The following is a 17,101-nucleotide window of genomic DNA, read 5'->3' on the forward strand; positions in this document are numbered from 1 at the left end:
TGGGTCACAAGCTTGATACGTTATCACTTGTGTGAACCTCCCATGTATTCCGAGTGAATTGGTTGAGGTTGTTTCTCTCTGTATTTTGTACTCTCATATTTATGTGGATTGCTCATCTCCTTTGTGGACTTAGGTCGATTGACCGAACCACGTTAAATTTGTGTCTTTTGGTATATTTCTCATTGTCTTCTTACTCGTGATCTTTCGAGATTTGCATTGCTAGCTTCCGTAGTTACACCTGCTTATTTCCGGTCCTAACAAGTGGTATCAGAGCCAGATTCAATGATGAAGTCAGGTTCAGTGGTTCGATAATCGATTATTGAATCAGGTTAGAAAGAGGTGTTCATCTTGACGGGTGTAGTTCTAGCCGCAACCTTTTTGACAGTAATGAAGATTTTGTTGGAGAAATTGTTTCAGAGAGGTTCTCTGTGTTGAGACATAAATTTTGCAAAGGAGATTATGGAGAGGAGAAGCAAGTTGTTGAAGATTAAGTAAAGAAGGTGGACAAATTTATTTTGTTAGAAATTCAGGCCAAGGGGGAGATTTGTTGGGTTTTATTTGCCCTGATTTCTTACCATAAATAGGTTTTCCTTTTAGAAAAAGGTTTTGGATTGACTAATTCTTTTCTTGTAGGAAAAGGTTTAGGACTCGATATATAGAGGAATGTTCCTTCTAACTTAAACAGCATTCACAATGTAGTCTTAAGGGCTTTGAGAGTTTTGGTTAGGAGGAGAATTTATGGGTCACAAGTTTGATACGTTATCACTTGTGTGAACCTCCCATGTATTCCGAGTGAATTGGTTGAGGTTGTTTCCCTCTGTATTTTGTACTCTCATATTTATAGTGGACTGCTCATCTCCTTTGTGGACGTAGGTCGATTGACCAAACCACATTAAATCTTTGTGTCTTTTGGTATATTTCTCCTCGTCTTCTTACTCGTGATCTTTCGAGATTTGCTTTGCTAGCTTCCGCATTTACACCTACTTATTTTCGGTCCTAACAAGATAAAGGTAATTTTTAATATATATTGTTTTGTTTTATTTTAGATTTCTTTAGCTTTCTATTTTCTTAATATATATTGCTTGTTTTTTAGACTTCCTAATTCTAATATATTTGAGGCTAAACTTTATCTTGTTTTACATAAGGTAATAAATATCTTTTAACTATTCCACTATATATGATAAGGGTTATTATCACGGTATACTCACTTGTCTTCCTTATATTATAAGCGTAAAAAAATAGTTTCATTAACCTTTTGAAATCAAAAAATAATATCTCTAACTTAAAATAAAGTTTAAGTATCAAGCCATTTATTGTAAAGAAAAAGAAAACTCGTGATCTATAAACCCAAATGAATTTGAAACTAGTTTAAAATCTAAAAAAGTAACTATAATACGTTGAAGTTTTAAGTTTATTTATCCATACTCATTTAGGCCATTTATTTTAAGGAAATGAATTGACATTTTAAGTAACAGAAATTCATTATCTAGAATCCTCAATAAATTTGAAATTAGTTTGAAGTCTAAAACAATTATTTTTAGAATTAAATTTTTTTAAGAAAAAAAAAAGAAGGAAGGAAGGTTGATATCTTATTCTATATTCTAATTTCAAAAAATTAATGTAATGATAGAATAAATTTCATATTTTATAAATCAGTTCATTTATAAATAAAAAAACGAATTCATGATTATCATTATTGTTATTTTTAAAACCAAGCAAATATTTTGATTTGTTAACAAGTTCAAATTACAAGCTACATAAATATATAAGGAAGAAGCTCAAGTTACTATACCTGAAAGGAGGTAGGAGTTATATTTGATTTGAGGTATTATTTCAAGTAGAATATTATTTTCAAGTAGTATCTCTTCATTTGAAGGATAAAACTTGTGCTTCATCAGGAACTTGTAATATATATTTTTTTATTTTGTAATATAATTTTATTTAGGTTTCTATTTCTTTGATAGTCTATTAACTAGTTGTCTTTTTATAGATTCACGGCGTAAATTTTAGATAATCTTGTGTTGTACTAGATTTAGGGGCAAGAGCACTATAGCAGCGGCATGTGCAGTACTAGAAAGATGTTCCCATCCAGCTGCATATGTAGAAAAATAGAACTTCACCAACCTATGATTTTTCTTAACAGCTCTACAGATAGGTGCATTGAGAATAATTAGATGACCAATGAACAAGAAGATTTAGTGAAAATATCCAATAATAAACATTCAAATAGAAGCATTGATCTCGACCCCTAATTTTACTACATCATCAAGAAAGCAAGCTAAAATTTCCAAATAAATAGGTTTGTCACCACCTATAATGCTAAGACGGTTCAAGGATTGTCACACTTTGATTAATTTGCCACCAAAGTACTCATAAAGAATCAAGAAATTGCAAATAGTATTGCCAAGATTTTCATACTTGGGCTAAAGCCTGGTTGGCCCGACGCGCCTGTCGAAAACTCTGAGGCGCTTCTCAGGCGCGACACGCCACCCTTCTGCCAACTTTTCCAACATAAAAGTGTAAAAAAAAAAAGATTTCTAATTGTAATAGACTTTGACTCTAATTTTCCTACTATTATAAATATACTCTTAGGGATACATTGTTAGGGTTTGACTTTTTATTGGTGTGCAATAGGTTTCGATCTTCAAACTCTTTTATTTTCCAAAAATCACATGATCAATTGTATTTTTTGGTTTTTCAATAGTATGAGTGAGTAGACACCCTAATTCTAGGTTGTAGCTACGAATGGATTGTTGATTATTAAAGTTTTTTTGTATTATTTATTGGTTGTCATTATAAGTTACTTATATATTCTTGTTTTAGAATTTTATGCTTGCACGCCATAAGATAAAGCTATTGTCTAATCTTAAAATTGGGAGAGAAAAGATCAGATAGACCAAAGAGTATATAGAGCTCGATCGATCCATTTGATTGAGGTGATTAGTGTTCACGAGTGACGCTTGGACGAACATTTTTCTTGGTTATTAAATATGATGAAATATAAATGCTCTCCAGTTAGTCTACTTTTTCCCGTTCAAAGATATCTTTAGATAGCTAATTAGAGTAGACACGAGGGAGGCATATAGACCGGCTCATATAATTAACCTTATAAATCAGTAACTTGACAAATGAATTTAGTTCTAAGTCGATAATATGATACATCAGATTCAATACAAGTTGTAGACCTCGAAATGTCTTTTAATTGATTAAGACGTCATCTTAAAGTCGTACGCAATTGGTTACTTTTATTTGTTGTATAATTAGTAGTAATTAACAATCATAACAATCTCTTAAATGGTTACTTTTTACTTTTATTTGTAGAATTAAGTGTTAGATATAAATTAATCATAAGTTCCTTGAAAATGATAACTCGTTTCTTTAAGAATCTATATTACTTGCACGACCATGTACACTTGCATGTATATTGGAAAAAAACAATTATAATAACTTAGGTTTAGAATGGATTATATCCCTACTTCGTTTTATGTTTCAGAAGTCCTTTATCATTTTGTAAATTTTAGAAGTCATTCCTTTCACTAAAAACATGGGAGAACTATTGCCCATTCTAATTAACTTAAGAGGCAATTTCTCATTGTTCAAAGAGAGCCAAAAAGATTTTCATGACAAGAACACTTGATGCAGAAAATTCAAGTATGGAGATAGAGCAAAAAAATTTGCTTTTATTGGGCTGATGACACAAAACTTGTAGACCCATTAGCCTAGTCAGGACATGATCACACTGTGAAAACAGAACTTGATCCTACAATTATCAGAAGTAGAGTCATCAATATGGGCTAAGCCCGTTGGATCAATCTGGTTTAATCCGTGATTTGATAAGGTTGGGTTAAGATTGAAGTCCACTTAAGAAAGAAGTTTTTTAGTCCGTGCTAAATAAGTTTGTCGATTTACGAGGTTTCAGAAATATGAATAGGACCGGACCGTGAGTCAAATAAATATAAAATAGAGTATTAAAAATAAAGAAAATCTAAATTCAAAATCTATATAAAGTTTGAAATATTTTAATTTGAATACAAATTATGTTAATAAAATATGTACTACATAAAATAAAATTTTCTAGGGAATCACTATATAGGCACTTATGGAATATTGTCATAGTTTTTGTGTTTTATTATGATCATTGAAAAATAATTAGGTTAAAATTCTATTTAGATATTTATGCTTTTACTTGAAATCAAAATTGATAAATATTATAAAGATGATTTTATTTATGTATTTGATTAAAAAGTAGTAACACTAACACCATGTAATATTGTCTTGTTGATATTTATGATAATACTTTTAGATTATAATTTAATTTGAAATTTTATAAAAAATATATTTTTAAGAAAAGATGGATGACCCGGCAAGCCCGTTGCCCACATACTTATGGGCTGGGCCTATCATTTTTCGATCCACACAAAAAATGGGCTAGCCAGGCCTAGCCCGTCAAATTTCAAAGCTTGTATGGGTTAGCTCGAATGGGTGGCTCAACCCATATTGACAGCTCTATTAAAAATTCTGGCTTTGCCACTGATTGTGAGGCTGGGCATGTCTAAGTGTCACGACCCGAGAACACCCCCTAGTCGTAACATGGCGTATTCGATCTCGAAGAGATCTTATACAAGCCCTTAGAATTCATTACATAAAAGCATATAAAATGTGGAAGAATTTATAACTTTCTTTAAAACATAACTCGAAAAGTATTTCATAAAAGCGGAAGTCTTTCTAAAATCATTGTCTCAAACCATCTATGAATGACATGAATAAAAGTCTTGGGACGCAGCCTCCGAAAAGTCTAGACATAAAAGTGAATGACATAAAAGAAACATAAAGGTTTGCCCTCGAAGCTATGAGGACTCACCACTTCTTCAAAGTCCTTGAAACTCTACCCTCCAAGCAACTCAAAGCTCCAATCCTACATTTGGTTAAAATGTAGGCAATATGTGTTAGTACAAAAGTACTAAGTATGAAAGCTAACATAACATCATAAGAATATCTTAAATGGTTAGTCAACATAAGACATAAGCATAAGAGATAATAACATAATCATAACATAAGCATCATATCATAACAAGTCAACATAAGGCATATATAAGTTCATACTTCAACCATTAGTCCTTCATACTAAAGTGAACTACTTCCCAAGCCACCTCCAAGTATACTTGTGCAAGGCCAAGGTAGTATCCCATTCTACTATCTAAGCTAAGTACATCTCTTTGATCCTTCTTGGTTATAGCCCACCTTCATACTTAAGACCTAGGTTTTCATGACATAAGAACACTATACCCCTAGATCACCTCAAGGCACACTTGTGCAATGCATGTGGGGCATCCCATTCTACCTCACATACTAAGAACATCTTGAAGTCATCCTATGAATGTGTTACCCCCTTTTAAGTGTCACTAAGGACCTGCTTTCATATTTGACAAGGAACTATCATCTTAAGTCAATCTTATCATGGAAGGAACCTATAGCCACTACCCAAGCTAGGCATACTTCATAAGAGGACATTTAATAAGTAGCTTCAAGTCATACTTGTGTCATGTATGAATGACATCCCATTCTATCATTCATACTAAGAACTCAATTAGGCTAGCTTACTCAATGCTAACTATCCTTCATACTAGATTACGAAGAATAACATTCTATCATGCTAAGCCTAACTTACTTGAAACATCATATCATACACCCCAAGCTATTATAGGAAGGTTACAATTAGACCAACCTAGCTACCATGCACCCATCCTATTAAGATGCAAGCTATCCATAAGGGAGTATGAATTCTCAACCCTAAGCTACCATGAGAAATCTTACTCAAGCTATTCCATGAAGGTCACCTTGCATGTAAGCCAAGATACCATTAGGAGAGTATAAGTCATTTATACTAAAGCTACCATGAAAAGGTTTTGGCCTAACCAAATCAAGCTATCATGAAAGCAATATAGTCATACTACTTTAAGCTACCCCTAGGGTAGTATCAACCTCCATCCTAGGCTACCTTGCCTATTCTAATGCAAGCTACCATAAAAAGCATTCTACCAATGCAAGGTCAAGTTAACCATGTGAGAGCTTAACTCCTCCACCCCAAGCTATCATATGATCCATCATATCAAGCTACCATGAGATCTACCATCCCAAGCTACATAATTCAACTATCTATGAAGTAGTCATAAGACTCGACCCCAATCTATTCTATCTTGGTCTTATCTTACCAAGTCAACTACACAAGAAGTGATCATATAACACAACTTCAAGCTATTCCAGTCTATCTTGCTTTGATTCATTTTAGGTTCTTAAGTCAACCTAGAATCCTTCTATGTGAGAAAACTTACTTCTCCTAGATTGTTCATGTTTAAGTGTATAAGAGAAAGAGAATACTCAAACAAGATCTCTTCATATTGACTTTACCCCCAAAGCCCTAACAACAATGGCTACAAGACCTATTTTCAATACTAACTCCTTTCTATCGTGGTCCTTGTCTAAATTACAAGTTATTCAATAACCTTGATCATTATAAGGTAATTCTAGTCATACTTGATCATAAAGGTTCAATTCTAACTTTACAAGGTAAGATCCTTCTTATTCGATTAAACCTAGTTCAATTCATATTTAGATGATCCAAACTATGATCATTTAGTATTCAAGACAATTAAATTAAGAAGATCAATTTAGAACCTTCAACCTTTCCTCTAATGGCCTAAACCCACAATGAACGCCGTCATCATCTTAGATTAGGGTTCATAAAGGAATTCACATGAAACAATCATATAATCACCATGTAAGCATAATTCAAACATAATTGAATGTTATCCACTAATTGAGGGAAACTATGGGGGCTCCATGGATGAAAGAATCCATGGATGAAAGAGCTTCACATACCTTTGATCAATTCCTTAGACTAAGCTTGAAACCTTGGTGAATTCGACCTAGTTGTTGCCCATCTCTTCTCTTCTTCTTCAATGGTGATCTTGAGAGAACTTTAGGGAGGGAATGGTTTAATTTTGAAGGATGAAGTCTAAATGGATACTTAACTATTTTAATATACTTAAAATACCTAAAAACACTAAAAATAACCGTCCATGGCTTAATTGGAATGTGGGGTGAATTTGTACCAATTCACCCCTCACTTGGCCGAATCTCGTGGCAGATTGCAGGTGGCCATTGACGGACCATAGACGGATTGACGGACCGTCCTGGTCATCCGTCAATGGTGATTGAGAGGGGGTTGGGGAGGATTTTGTGAGGAGACTAAGTCTCAACTCACGAAGCCAATCTACGCCCCTTCAATGGGGCTCGTGGATTGCATGTTGTGATTTGATAGTTGTTGGGTCCATTGTTTGGGTCCTCTTCAAGGTTCCTAGGGTGGTCCTTGGGGAGTCGTACCCGGACGTTTGAACCCTAAACATGCCCTTCTATGTGTAGGAACCATCTATGCTCAATTTTACATTCATACTACACTCCAAACTCAACCACAAGACCCTACCTTACACTAGTTCAACTTGACTAGTTCCCGAGCATCATGGTCACTTCTTGACGTTTCACTTCTAAAATTACCAAACTAAGTTAATCGCATTAGATTAGGTCTATAAACATCATTTTAACCCTTTTTAAGTTATTAGACCTCATTTAGGGCTCTAGCGTAGGTAATACGATTTCAGGAGTGTTTCACTAAGTCTATGCAAGACAGGACATGTCTAAGTTTAAGCAGGGCTATTGTGGGGCGGGGCGGAGTTAGTGGCGGGTTTAAAATTTTTTCTTTCACTTTCCTAGTCTAATCTCTTGGCTCTCTCAACTTTAAAGAGATGAAGCTCTTGACTGTTACCATATTCTCTTTTCTCAAATGCTTTCAAACAAGTACCTTTCTATATGATTTCTTATAATCAAATTTTCTAACTGGATTTTAGTTCTCTTTGAGTTAAATTGTATCAATTGTTAAATTTGTGTTCACTGTAATTGAGTTAGTTGTAATTTGTGTTAAATTGAGTTAAGTGGTAAATAAGTGTACTATTTTAGCAAAATAACATAATAAGGAAAAGAAAAAAGAAATTGATAAACACAAGTGGGGTGGAGAGGGGCGAGATAGGACATGTTAAAAATGAAAAAAAAAAGTTAAAGCGGGGCAGGTTGAAAATTCAGGGGTTAAGCTTGAACCCGCCCCATTGCCTCCTATACATTAGCTAATTTAAATAAAACACCCAAACAACGGATTAAATAGACTAAATTTAAATTCATAGACTATTCTAATTAATATCGTCTACCAAACATATTCTAAAAGTATTTTAGACCCTTCTCCTCATAATTAAGACTTGATCACTTTTTCTTAACTAGTATATGTACTCGCGCGTTGCGCGGTTCATTGATAAACGTAATATTGAGTAATTGTAAAATTTTGGTTATTAAAAAATGATATTACAAAGTTTATATGAGAGAATGTTAATATGTTTAGCACATCAACATCAATATGCATTTAATAAAATACTTTATGAAAATAAATCAATATAAGCTTAGTTCATTATCTAACCTTATGTATAATAATTTTTAAAATTATGTTCTTTATTTGTTGTTAAAATTAATCAAAATCATAAATGAACGGGCACATTCTCTTCTATCCCCTTGTTATCATTTGTTTATTATAATACCTTTTATTAATTTATTCACATAGTGATTTACCTTAATTAAATCATGAAATAAACATATTATATATTTTTTTCAATATGATATATTTAGTTTTAATCATTGACATTACTGCAAAATGAATTTGAATTAATGCAAATTATTACTCAATATTTATTAAGATTTTATACGCTTGTTTGATTGTTTAACCACTAATGATCTCTCCTTTTTATAAGTGAAAAGTAAACATGCGGTTAAAATAAAGGGAAAATTATGCGGCTAAGCAAACTTATACTATTTAATTACTCATCATAGCTATAGTTTGCTATAATTACCACTTGCGACTAACATTGTACATTAATTACGTGGGCTGACTTCGAATTTGTATAATTAGTCATGTTTGTATATGTATAATTCGTCAGGACATACAAAAAAAAAGTATAATATACAATTTTTTTAACCTATATACATATATAATTCATTTCTTTCCCACTCTCTGCCATCTCTGGCTCGCCTCTCTCCTCCCTCTCTCAATCTCGCTCACCTCTCTCCTCCCTCTCTCAATCTCGCTTGCCTCTCTCCTCTCTCTCTTAATCTCGCTTCCCATTTATACAAATGTATATGTATAATATACAGTTATATACAATTATATGCATATACAGTTCACCTCTCTCCCACTCTCTGCCCTCTCTCACTCGCCACTTTCATCCCTCTCTCGATCTCGCTCACCTCTCTCCTATATCTCCCAGTCTCGCTCGCCTCTCTCCTCCCTCTCCCAATCTCTCTTGCCATATATACAAATACATATGTGTAATATACAATTATCTAACCAATATACATATACAGTTCACCTTTCTCCACTATTTTCCCCCTCTCTCGCCTCTCTCCTCTCTCTCCCAGCCTCGCTCTACTCTCTCTTCCCTCTCTCAATCTCGCTCGCCTCTCTCCTCCCTCTCTCAATCTCGCTTGCCATTTATACAAATGTATACCATATATACAAATACATATGTATAATATACAATTATCTAACCAATATACATACATTCATCTTTCTCCACTATTTCCCCCTCTCTCTCTCCTCTCTCCTCTCTCTACCAGTCTCGCCCTCCTCTCTCCTCCTTCTCTCAATCTCGCTCGCCTCTCTCCTCCCTCTTTCAATCCCGCTTGCCATTTATACAAATGTATATGTATAATATACAGTTATATACATAATCAATTCACCTCTCTCCCACTCTCTGCCCTCTCTCGCTTGCCTCTCTCATCCCTCTCTCGATCTCGCTCACCTCTCTCCTCTCTCTCCCAGTCTCGCTCACCTTTCTCCTCCCTCTACCAATCTCTCTTTCCATATATACAAATACATATGTATAATATACAATTATCTAGCCAATATACATATACGATTCACCTCTCTCCACTATTTTTCCCCTCTCTCTCCCAGTCTCGCTCACCTCTCTCATCCATATAACATGTAGCTATNGAGTAAGAAGACAACGAGAAATATACCAAAAGACACAAAGATTTAACGTGGTTCGGTCAATCGATCTACGTCCACAAAGGAGATGAGCAATCCACTATAAATATGAGAGTACAAAATACAGAGAGAAACAACCTCAACGAATTCACTCGGAATACATGGGAGGTTCACACAAGTGATAACATATCAAGCTTGTGACCCATAAATTCTCCCCCTAACCAAAACTCTCAAAGCCCTTAAAACTACATTGTGAATGCTGATTAAGTTAGAAGGAACATGTCTCTATTTATAGAGTCCTAAACCTTTTCCTACTAGAAAAAGGATTAGTCAATCCAAAACCTTTTCCTAAAAGGAAAACCTATTTATGGTAAGAAATTTAGGACAAATAAAACCTAACAATTACCACTAATAATTATTGCTTTGAACTTGGAATCTAGTCTAGTTTGAATAAATAATTAAAAAGATGAAAAATACAAATTATGTAATCTATATACATATATAAATGTGAATCCAAAATCGCTGATGTGGCAACCCTCAATGGCCACCATTTGAAAATCTTTATTTTATCTTTTTAATTAATTAAATAAAAATCTGTGTTTTTATTATTTTATCTTTTTCATTAAATAAAAGTCTGTGTTTTTACCCAAAATAAAAGTAACCCCTCATTTAAAAGATCACACTAAATAGCAATAATTAATTAATCAGCCCACAACCACTCAAATTCAACCCATTTGAAACGGTTCAAATCCAGCCCACTAACATATTCTTAAATATCCAATTTAATACGCTACCAGAAGGCAAACGGCAGCAATATCATCCACTAGCAAATCACTTCCACAGTTCCACCCAACCTGCATCAGAAAACATATTTGATAAAAATGAAGGGCAAACATTTCCCCCACAGAAATGTGGTACGAGGTCAACGGACACAACCTAAGGTAAGCAATTTAAACATAATTTAGAGCAACAGTCATAGACCTTCAACATATCAGTTCACAATCTATAGTTACAGTATTGATATATACTAGCTTTGGTACATATTACCTGTCTTCTGCGAATTTGAAGCTAAAGATATAGCTTGAGTTGATAAAATAATTCAGCTTCTTTCTTGCTTTTAGCAACTTTTATATTCATATTTAAGAGATACCCTGTTGTTGTTTTAGTACTTGGAGCTTCAATTCGCAGCTAAAGATCGTTCTTGACAGCTAAGTCAAGCTATTTTGTTGGTAGTTAGACCAACTATATTGTATTGGGTGTTGACCAATATTTGTTGTTTCTTGTACTTCGATTATCGTATTATTTTATTGTAGTTACTGATCAGAATGTTTTAGTATGCTTTCAGTTCTGATTATTCTTTTCCTAGACTGTTTTTCCTTGAGCTGAGGATCTAAGGAAATAGCCTCTCTACCTCTAAGCTAGGGGAAAGGTATGTGTATACTCTACTCTCTCCAAACCCTACTTTGTAGGACTACATTGGATATGTTGTTGTTGTAGTCAAGCTCTTATGTAGTAGATAGTTCAATTTCAGTACATCTTGAATATAGTGTAAAATACATATTTTTCAAAATCTATCTTTATATAGAGATTGGGCTAGCTTTTGAACCTTAAATATTTTTCAAGATTATGTATCGTTTAAGTGGAAGGCAGTAGGCGCGACCAAAGATTTCTTATTACGAATTATAGATTTTTATGCAGGAAATGATGAAGCGGATTCTTATTGCTATGACAAGCTATTAATTTTGAGCTGAACTTTAAGAATAAAGTACAACTTGGAGTTACAATCTGTGTGTCAAATTGATAAAAGGAACTGGATTTTGGTAGTGGTTTTTGTGGCTGTGACTCATTTATTTTGTCAGACCTTGATGCTTCCATATAGAAATGCTCTTCATTCTCTTTTATCCGAGAGCAATATTCAGCTACCCGAAAAGGTAAGTCAGTCGAGTAAAGAACCTTCTGTTGTTGAATCAACTAAGGTTGATGAAAGATTTTCCGAAACGCTTTCAAGCTTTGATGATGTACGTATGTTGGCTCATCGCTTGAAAACTGTGGATAACAGTGATGTGAGTGAAGATGGTGAAATCGATGAGAGCATAAATGAGAAGGATGAGGTAAAACCACAGAGCAATCATTCAGTTGTCAAACCCATGGAAAATGACTCCGATTTTGTTGAAGATGCAACTATTGAAAATAATAATCTATTTGATGAAATGATGGACATGGACGAGGAAACTTCAATGCAGAAGAACAATGAATCTAGATGGGACCTTTCTATAGAGCAAGTAGTAAAAACAACTCGTGAACTTTCAGCTGACTCTGAGTTAGATGCAAATAGAAATACTGTGCTTAATGATACTAAAGCTTCAAGTGTGACTAACTCGTCGTCTGTGGTTGCTTCAAACCATCTAGATAACTCGCAGGAAAACATGGCAAATTAATTGCATTTAAAAGAAATAGTTAAGAGATCCAAGGCACAATACAAAATTATATGGTTAAGAGTAGAGGATATCTTCTCCCTCCCAACTTCATAAGTAAGTAGTCAATCTTCTCCCTTCCAATTTCCTAAGTTTCATAAGNTGAACTTTCAGCTGACTCTGAGTTAGATGCAAATAGAAATACTGTGCTTAATGATACTAAAGCTGCAAGTGTGACTAACTCGTCATCTGTGGTTGCTTCAAACCATCTAGATAACTTGCCATTGGTTACTATAGGTGAAATAAATTTCATTCGTACTACTACTAACAACTCTTCAGCAGGAGATCTGACTCAACCTCTCCCAAATAATGGAAATCATTCGTTGGTGCAAAGTACAGTTAAAAAGAAGATGAGATGCATGTTGCCGCCAAAAACAGTAACTACAATCTCTCAGATGGAAAGGTTACTAGTTAGGCATCGTGCTCGTTCACGTGCTATGGTATGTTTCTTCTTCTCCTGCTCAATGTTTTTGCTGCTGTGTACTGTTGAGTGTTGGTGGAATTAACTGTCCTCTATTTTGTTTAAATTGGATTCCAGAGACCTAGATGGTCCTCGGAACGTGACAAGGAAATTCTGGCTGCTAGGTTACAGATAGAGAATGCTCCACTTCTGAGGAATGATCGAGAAATTTATGCTCCCGCCTTTCGAAATATGTCCATGTTCAAAAGGTTTGTTTGTAGCTGTTTGGTAACATTTTGATGCATAATACCAGCTGATATTTTCTTCATTGGTTTTGCTATAGCGCTCTTGCTGAGTTGCAGCATAATCTACTTATCGTAGATAGAACTTATAAAGCTAGAGTAGAAAGAGAATGAAAGAGCTTTAGTTATCTACTTAGATATAGATAAGATTAAATTATTCAAAAACACCTCCTAATTAATATTTCTTAAGAGACGTGTAAGGCAAAAAAGCACAGATAATTTGAGATGGAAGGAGTGATGCATTATTCTATCTAAAGCGAAATTTGAGCCTATGGGTATTTACTATTCTTTATTAACGCTGTTACTTCTTATACATTCAATATGTGAGTCCCTTTATCTACAAATGTGTTATGCCTCCTTGAATTTGCAGGAGCTATGAACTCATGGAGCGGATTCTCAGAGTTTATGTCTACAAGGAAGGGGAGAAGCCCATTTTTCATCAACCAATAATGAAAGGATTGTATGCATCCGAGGGATGGTTCATGAAACTAATGGAGGGAAATAATAAGTTTGTTGTGAAGGATCCCCGAAAAGCTCATTTGTTCTACCTACCCTTTAGTTCGAGAATGCTGGAGCATTCTCTATACGTTCGTAATTCTCATAATCGAACAAACCTACGCCAATATTTGAAGGACTACTCAGAGAAGATTGCAGCAAAATACCGTTTCTGGAACAGAACTGGCGGGGCTGATCATTTTCTCGTTGCATGCCATGACTGGGTAATGTTAACTGTTTCATCCTCTTTTCTTAGCTTCTCATGGATTTCGTGTTATCCGCTATGCTTTTATGATTCGATAAATTAGTTTCTAGCGTTTAATGTAAATCTTGCTGAGTTATTTTTGGTAACGTCTGCAATTAGAGAGAACTTCTCAGTTAGTTCTCATTGAAAGATTATCGAGAAGCAGTATGCTACTTCCGTTTCGATTTGTTTGTCCATTTTAGTCTATTTCAAAAAGAATGTCTCTCCCCTTTTTTGCAACTCTTTAGTTATAACTTTCCATATGGCATGTTAAAGAACATAGGATCCAAGGTTACATATCTTTAGTTTAAGACCATAAGATTCAAAAGTTTCTTAACTTTCTTAAACTCCGAGCCAAATTAAAATCGGACAAACAAATTGAAACCGAGTATAAAAATCAGTTATGACGGTGTGATATGTATCTCAAGTTAATTACCTGACATTTTACCATGCGTTCGACATTTGTTCTTATAGTCTTTTTTTATCATAGGCTCCGTATGAAACGAGGCATCACATGGAACATTGTATCAAGGCCCTGTGCAATGCTGATGTAACCTTAGGCTTCAAAATAGGAAGGGATGTATCCCTTGCGGAAACATATGTTCGTTCAGCCAGAAATCCTCTTAGAGATCTCGGAGGAAAACCAGCATCTCAAAGAAAAGTTCTTGCATTCTATGCTGGGAATATGCACGGATACTTGCGTCCAATCTTGCTCGAGAATTGGAAAGACAAAGATCCCGATATGGAGATATTTGGTCCGATGCCAAGTGGTGTTGCTAGCAAAATGAACTATATCCAGCATATGAAGAGCAGTAAGTTCTGCATCTGTCCAAAGGGCTATGAAGTCAACAGCCCGCGAGTAGTAGAGGCCATATTTTACGAATGTGTGCCCGTGATCATATCAGATAATTTCGTGCCTCCCTTTTTCGGAGTCTTGAATTGGGATACGTTCTCTTTAATCCTAGCTGAGAAGGACATTCCGAACTTGAAAAGCATACTTCTCTCCATACCGGAAAAGAAGTATCTCGATATGCAACTAGCTATCAGGAAGGTTCAGCGCCATTTCCTTTGGCACGCGAAGCCGGTAAAATATGACTTGTTTCATATGACACTTCATTCAATTTGGTACAATAGAGTTTTTCAAACAAAAGCTAGATGAAAGTTGCTCCAGATGCAAGTCTATTTGGTACATTTGTTTCCTACTATGATATTGCTCAGACTCTTCAAAAATGTCATTAGCTGCGTGTTGGAGGTGTTGGATCCTCCAAAAGTAAGTGCATTTCTAGATGATTTGATACAGGTGCAACAATGTTTTTGAAGAGTTCGAGAATTTTCCTAGCCGCCTCCGAAAAATGTTTGTGACAAATTTGAAATGAGCTTTGGGGAGGAACTGTTCCCTTGTATATTCTAAAAAAATTTGCATTAAGTTGTACCATAATCTGCTTTTTGAAGAAAAATCATGAACTTGAACTTTTGTTCTATTAAAGATAGGTGATCTTGTTGAAAATTACTTTTGACATGTTTGGCTACTTTTGAAATTCAGGTTACTGGTCCAACTTTGAAAAAAATGACCAACTTCTAAATCCAAAAGTCACAAAATGGTTATTTATGCAAATTAAGACACTTCCAAAAATAGCCTTTTTAAGGTCACTTAACATTTTCAAAAGTGAATTGTTTGATGGGTTAGAATTTAAAGAGTAGCTTAAAAAAGGCCATACAAAGCAAAACATTCATGCAAATCAGCCAAGACTTAAACAGAAAAAGGCAAGGCCCAGAAAACTTCCCTAGCTACAATTTGTCTAATTACGTTCCATAGATATAGTTCAATTTTCTATACTAAACGTTTTTTTTTTTTGTATATTTCATGTTTTTTAATAAATTAGACAAATTAGGTTTATACAAGTAATAAATTATATACAATTATTTGTATTATATACAAACTATTAATATGAATAAATAAGTAATTGTATATAAGTTGTTGAGACCATACAATTGATCCGTATAATATATTGTCGGTGATAATATACGAAAAAAATATACAACCAAAAATAGATAAAAAATATACAACAAAACACCATAAATAGAAGTTAGTATACACACAAATACGTACAAATATGTATAGTATAATAATAAATTTATTACTAATACATATACAAATAGAGAAATTTATACAAATAGGGTTTACACAAATAGCTGAGATTCATCATAGCAAATTTCATTAAACAGTAGTTGTGATTCATAATTATATGAAATTAAAGCTATATTAAATAATACTCTATATCCTTCTACTTATCACAACAACAAAATGATTGAATTTTAAAGGGCATAGACATCAGTTGTCAACTATGATCTTTCACTTTCGATGTGCACAAGTAGGCACTCAAACTTATATAAAATTAAGCAAATGAACGCATTCATCCTACATGGCACCCTACATGACAATTTTGTATCCTATATGACATTCTACGTGTATTATGCCATGTAGGAAACTTGTATCTATATGTTTAATTTTATATAAGTTTAAGTGTCTACTTGTGCACATTCAAAGCTGGAGGGTATAGTTGTTCGCTAAACCCAAATTAAGGGTCATGTTTATGTATTATGTCATTTTAAAGACATTAGAATTTTGACTATGTTTTAAATAGTGTCTTTAAAAGTGACTAGTGTCATTTCTACCTATCACAACAACATTACTGAAGTCATGTAGGCCCCGTAACATAGCCCAAAATGTCTGGGCTAGGGTAAGTTTGGTGCAATGATCCAAACCAAATTAATATTATGTGGGCTTGTTTTAGGTAATGAAGTGAAAGGAGAGGACAATGATAGAGATGAACGTACCGTTATTTATATTGGGGTCTGATTATATTTGAGTTCGTGTCAAAAAGTTTCTAATTGAGAGATAAATCGCTTCTTAACAAAGACGATTATGTATTTAGCACGGCTAGAACGTGAGACCTTGATTAAAATTTAAAAAATAAAGTATTTAAAACTTCACTACAACTCTGGTTGATTTTAACACAATAAGTTTGGGATGAATGTAGGGATTCAATAAATGACCTCTCTTATTTAATTTCTTCATAAATTATGTTAGAGAAATAGGTA

At 34.1% G+C, this 17,101-nt stretch overlaps 1 protein-coding gene across 6 annotated transcripts in view; it reads left to right on the plus strand.

The window, feature by feature from the left end:
- The window catches only part of LOC107005917 (probable glycosyltransferase At3g07620), a 32,669-nt gene extending 17,160 nt beyond the window's left edge, over positions 1 to 15,509 (plus strand). For all 6 annotated transcript variants that reach the window (XM_027913651.1, XM_027913648.1, XM_027913647.1 and 3 more), the window contains 5 exons: positions 12,111 to 12,382; positions 12,661 to 12,998; positions 13,097 to 13,227; positions 13,631 to 13,979; positions 14,490 to 15,509. In XM_027913651.1, coding sequence (XP_027769452.1) covers positions 12,111 to 12,382; positions 12,661 to 12,998; positions 13,097 to 13,227; positions 13,631 to 13,979; positions 14,490 to 15,158 — 1,759 coding nt within the window. In that variant the 3' untranslated portion in view covers positions 15,159 to 15,509. The remainder of the gene's footprint in view (positions 1 to 12,110; positions 12,383 to 12,660; positions 12,999 to 13,096; positions 13,228 to 13,630; positions 13,980 to 14,489) is intronic.
- The last annotated feature ends 1,592 nt before the right edge of the window (positions 15,510 to 17,101 follow it).

Source organism: Solanum pennellii, chromosome 12, assembly GCF_001406875.1.
Source record: "Solanum pennellii chromosome 12, SPENNV200".
NCBI lineage: Eukaryota > Viridiplantae > Streptophyta > Magnoliopsida > Solanales > Solanaceae > Solanum > Solanum pennellii.